We start from the raw sequence: 5432 nt of genomic DNA, 5'->3' as shown, positions 1-5432 counted from the left end.
TCAAAACATTTTTCTTTTTTAAAAGGGGGTGGGGATGGCGGGAGTTATGAGATTATCTATACATTGGAGCATATGCTATTTCGTGCTTAATGGAATTTTGCTCAAATCTTACCCCCTGGTAAAGAGTGGGGTCTCAAGATATGTTCATCTGGGAATGTTTTAAATAAAATACTTAAAAATCATCTGAAGTGATGTGACAGGTAAGCATAGTCAAGTGCTGTAGATATTAGTTAATAAGACCAATAGGACTAGAGCAGGTTCACAACATGGGATCAAAGTTTCATATGGTAAACAGTGTGAAAATATTTCAAACACTTTTTTATGCGTTGTAGAATTTCAACTTTATTCAATAAATATCTTGGCAAGGATAGGGTGGCAATAGGGAATTTCAGTTTGACATAAGAAAATTTAGCAAAATCTTTTAAATTCCTTTCAACAAGAGTTATACAAAAATTCAAATAAATATACAAACATCTCTTTGAAATGAATATTCATTTCGATCGTATGATACTCCTGGAGGCAGGCTACAAAAAAGAGTAATATATTTATATTAGAATATTTAAATTATTTAAAAATCTTCTTTAAAAATCGGAAGGGCAATATTTAGTAATAGTGATGTGCCGGTATCCCCATAAAACTGCAAATTCATTTTTTTTTCAAACCATGCCTTCCAGGGCTGGATGAAGGCCACAATATGCTGTCTAATAGGAATATAAAGGAAAGCATTTTTAAATTCTTCAAGACCAACAAAGCCAGTTAGTCATATTTATATGCCAAATCCTCTTGTAGTGTAGATTCAATTTTGTTCAAACATGGTCCCAGGGTTAGCTGGGGATCGCAATAAAGGGAAGTTTGACAAAGGAATATATAGAAAATTATCTTTGAATACTACTTCTCTAGAAGAGAAAGAATACAAATTAATTATACTAACATGCAAACAATAACTTGGGCAAGCATAATGGATCCTTGGTCTCTTGTTTTGAACATCTCGCATCCGCATCTCATGACCTCTTTAAATTCGTTTTGATTGATCATTGATTGTATATTGTTTAATGCCGAGTCGGCAATATTTCAGCCATATTTCGGCTGTAAATTCGTTTTGTAGGACCCTTTACATCATTAACCCTGGTAGATTTCTGGAGAATGGTTTGGCAAGAAAATTGTACAAGAATCGTGATGCTGACAAATTTATTTGAAGGAGACAAGGTAAGATAAATCACTGAAGTCATTAAGAGCATTCTATAGATCCTGTAACCAATAATTCTAACAATCAATTCAAATGTTCTGAAGAACCTATCTTGTTTTGAAGATGAAATGTCTTAAGTATTGGCCAGATGATGTGGTAGAGATCTGTAACTTCAGAATACAGCTGGAATCAGAGGATATCAATGAAATGTATATAATAAGATACTTCATTGTGCAACAGGTAGTAAACAAAAGACATATAGTGAAAAAAGTGAATTTCAAAAATTACTGAATCTCTTTGACCGAAAAAATTTAACAGGCAATGTATCTTGACTGTTTGCTAACATGTCTAGTGAATCTATTTATTATATTACTTCTTGTGACATTCTTTGTACGTCTACATATACGTGAACGTTCCCATTACTACAAGTATTTTTCAATGAAACGTTACATGGAACTCTTAAAACATCAGAGGTGGGATCAGGTGCCAGAAGAGTAAGAATCCCCTGTCGACAGGTCACATCACACTTAAAGAGATCTAATTGTCATTATACGTCATCACTATCAGTAAAATATACAAAATACTGAAGAAGTACGTATTTTTAGTAATTAATTATGCTGAACATGATATTCAGGGTTTTTAAGCTCTTTTATGTATATTTGTCTAAAGAAAGACGAAAGGAGGAAAGTGATCCAGTTTCACTTCACTGGTTGGCCTGATTGTGAAGTCCCGTCAAATGTAAATGCTCTTCTCTGTTTTCGAAACCTTGTGAAAAAAGGCAGACCTAACTCTGATGGTCCAATCATAGTCCACTGCAGGTAAAGAAAAACACTAAACGTTACGTTTCTTTGAGAAAACGAAGAATAACGCGAAAATACAAGAACCCTCGAAGGTTTTTTGGCATATATTTTCTGTACTTTCGGAGATAACGAGAGAATGAATTGGGACAGAAAATCTAATGATAAAAATTGATTTTTCTAAAATTGATATTTTAGGCAAGCGATGTTCTCTTTTATGAATAAAATGAAGATAAAAACAGTGATCAATCTCATAAATCTTGTCAGCAATACAAATCGTTAATAGAGAGAAAGAACAAAGACCTCAGAAACACCAAAAGAGGGAACAGATTCCTAGAACGAGTAGAATCCCCTGATATAATTGCAAAGGCATCATAATTGACAAGATAAATGTCAAAGTACGACACAAGAATAGGTTGTATTTGCAAAAACATCATTATTACGACCAAAGAGTTTACTAAATGTTAAATTAAAATTTTGAAAAAAAAACCTGTTACATTAACATTTTTTGTCAGTGGCCTGCCTCGCTTCAATAATTGATTGTATTCAAAAATGCAATTGCATACAGGAATCAGCTGGTAAATATTAACACTATATGACAGTAGAAAATTGTTTCATTAAAAGGAGAAGTTGACGATGGAAAAGTGTAATCCCGTTATATTAGTTATATAGTTTAGTTATAAAAATGATTGATTGATTGATTAATTGTTGTTTAACGTCCAATTCTAGAATTTTACACTCATAGAGACGTCACCGTATGCCGGTTAAGGGCTTCAAATTTAGACAAATATTCGGCACTTGGGGTCATTGAGCAGTGAAGGTTCTTTATCGTGCCAACCCCTACCGTGACACGGGACCTTGATTTTTAATGTCTCATCCGAAAGATCCGTTAATTTCACTTCTAGTGCCGGGCGCTTGGCGAAGGAACAGTCACTACCTATGTTTACGTCTTAGGTTTGAGAACGAGAATCGAACCTGGGCCTCCCGATCACGAAGCGAGCGCCCTACCATTAGGCTACCTTGACCAGTTAGTTGTAAGATGGTCATTTTATTGTAGTCATTCAAACAAAATATGAAATAGATGTGGTCGATTCTGTAGTGTCCTTTATTCGAAGTTCACTGGGATTGAACTATACATGGATGATAATGTTTACCTTACAGCGCGGGTATAGGGAGAACGGGGACCTTTATTGCTCTGGATTATTTGTTGGAGGAAGGATCTACAATGGAGAGTGTGGATATCATCAACTGTGTCTCCAAACTCAGACAGCAAAGGGCACATTCTGTACAAACTAAGGTAAGATTCACAACTGATTATTTGGATTATATTTTGGAAGAGTGATTCACAGAGTGTGAGTATCATTAATTGTGTCTTCAAACGCACAAAAGGCACAGTCCGTACAAACAATGGTAAGATTTACACCTGATTTATTGCATTGATTTATTAGAAGAAGGGTCAATTATAGAGATTCATCATTTGTGTGTCCAAACCCATAGGGCAAAGGGTGCATTCGATAAAACCTCAATTAAGATTCAATGCTCCTAATACCAGGTATATTGGATTTTTTATTATTGGATTGGGTCTACAAAGCAAAAGTGTAGATATTATCTTTGTCTCTAAACTCAGATAGCTCCATACAATCTCAGATATGTTTCAAAGCTGATTGTGCCTTTTAATTTGCTAGTAAAAATTAAAATAGTAAATCAAATTAAATTTTGCTTATGATCTTTACTTTTGTATCACAGGAGCAGTATATCTTTCTCTATGACGCTCTTGCACAGGGATTGAGCAATATAAGAAGAAGAATGTCATTGTGTCAACTTGCTGATGAAATCTGAAACCTTGTCACTTCTTTGACAAGGACATACGTTCTGCAAGTGCCGCTCTCCGATCGAATTGATATCATTTCTTTTTTTTCCTTTTATTTGGCAATTAAATTCGAATTCGAAGGGTTGTTTGCTTTTCTATTCATCTAATTTATATGCAAGCTATGCTCAATGATCGTGTTATAATGTATGGTGCAAATCTTTAAAATGTTTCTTACACAGCGTAAAAAATATTGAGACCTTAAAAAGATAAACATCAGATTCCTTTCTGTAACTGAAATAAATTGCAGTTTTGATTGTACCGGTTAATTTGTTAAACACAGATCTATACCTTTTGATTGACTGATTGTGCATAATGTCCTACTCGAGAATTTTTCACTCATTTAGAAACGACAACACATAGTGGTATACTGGTGAATGGCTTTAAATGTAGTGAGAGTAGTTTTTATCGAGCCAACGCCTACAGCGACACAGGACCTTAGTTTTTAATGCATTATCCAAAGGCCCATGACTTTCACTTCTAGTGGCAGGCACTTGGGGAAGGAAAAGTCACTACCTATGTTAACGTCTTTGGTTTGAAGTTTCGCGGCGATTGAGAATCGAACCCTGGCCTCTGGAAACGGTCTGTACTATAAAGATGTTGAGTTATACAGGACTAAAATTGTATAGGGATTATATTAGAATTGTGAATATATCAGTCCATTATTTTCTTGACGCAATATTCAATACAGTTTATAGGTAATTTCTGGCTTTAAAATAATTAATCAGTCCCGGTAGGCTAGTGGTATCGCGCTAGCTTTGTGGTCGGGAGGCTCGAGTTTGATTCTTGTTCCCGGTGGTGCGTCAAATCTAAGACTCTTAATATAGGTAGTGATTGTTCCTTTGTCAGGAGCTTGGCATAAGACTGAAAGTCAGGGGACTTTAAACCGCGGTCCCGTGTCCCGGTAAGCTTTGGTACGCTGAAGAATTTTCACCAGTTTTTGTGACGTCTCGTATGGGAAAAAACAAACAAGCAAACAGACAGCCAAACATGTACATGTATTCCATTTGTGAATAAATATTGCAATGATGTTGCATTTGACATCTATCTCACGATTTGATTACAAGTTTTAAGTACATCATTTTGCATGTTCTAGGCTTATAGAGGTAGTATCTAAACCAAGGTTTTATACAAGAAATGTTTTGTTTAACTTATTGTCTTAGGGGATGGTATCAGAACCTTTGAGAGACGTGTGATAAATTATTTTTAAAAGATGACAAGAAAAAGAATTTAGACGCAAGGCAAGCCATGATGATAGAACTCAACCTAATTTGATTTTTTTAACCAATATATATTAAAAAATATTTTGGAAAGCATATACTGTCTTTTTCAAGGATGGGAAAACTCATTTATTAACTAAAAAAAACCAAACAAACAAAAAACAAAACTCGAGCCAGGAATGTATTTGTTTTCACATAAAATGCATACTTTCTCTAGAGGCCCTGTAATCGTATAGATCAACAATAGATTTGCATTCACCATTCATTGCTTTTATAATTTTTAAAACAGTGCAGCACTTGTGATCAACAAATACGAAATGACTCGGTTAGGATTCTCGAGATTGGATGATTTAATCCGTAGT

General features: G+C 34.7%; 1 protein-coding gene across 1 annotated transcript; it reads left to right on the top strand.

The window, feature by feature from the left end:
* Positions 1 to 694: 694 nt before the first annotated feature.
* LOC133189700 (receptor-type tyrosine-protein phosphatase mu-like) lies at positions 695 to 3822 on the top strand. The gene is made up of 6 exons (XM_061325097.1): positions 695 to 755; positions 1106 to 1206; positions 1310 to 1426; positions 1856 to 2004; positions 3145 to 3280; positions 3730 to 3822. Exons 1-6 carry the CDS (start codon positions 695 to 697, stop codon positions 3820 to 3822), a joined length of 657 nt encoding a protein of 218 aa, XP_061181081.1.
* The last annotated feature ends 1610 nt before the right edge of the window (positions 3823 to 5432 follow it).

The sequence above is a fragment of the Saccostrea echinata genome, unplaced genomic scaffold (genome assembly GCF_033153115.1).
Source record: "Saccostrea echinata isolate AGI-Se365-2 ecotype Australia unplaced genomic scaffold, CSIRO_AGI_Sech_v1 ptg000019l, whole genome shotgun sequence".
NCBI classification, from domain to species: Eukaryota; Metazoa; Mollusca; class Bivalvia; order Ostreida; family Ostreidae; genus Saccostrea; species Saccostrea echinata.
Note: the sequence above shows the minus strand (reverse complement) of the source record. Positions and strands in the feature narration are given on the sequence as shown.

Bases quoted from the DNA above. Each gene is read 5' to 3' on its own strand.
- LOC133189700 (XM_061325097.1), top strand. From the start codon at position 695: ATGCTGTCTAATAGGAATATAAAGGAAAGCATTTTTAAATTCTTCAAG. The intron at 1,207-1,309 runs GTAAGATAAATC...CTTGTTTTGAAG, and splicing joins ATTTATTTGAAGGAGACAAG to ATGAAATGTCTTAAGTATTG. The intron at 2,005-3,144 runs GTAAAGAAAAAC...TTTACCTTACAG, and splicing joins CCAATCATAGTCCACTGCAG to CGCGGGTATAGGGAGAACGG.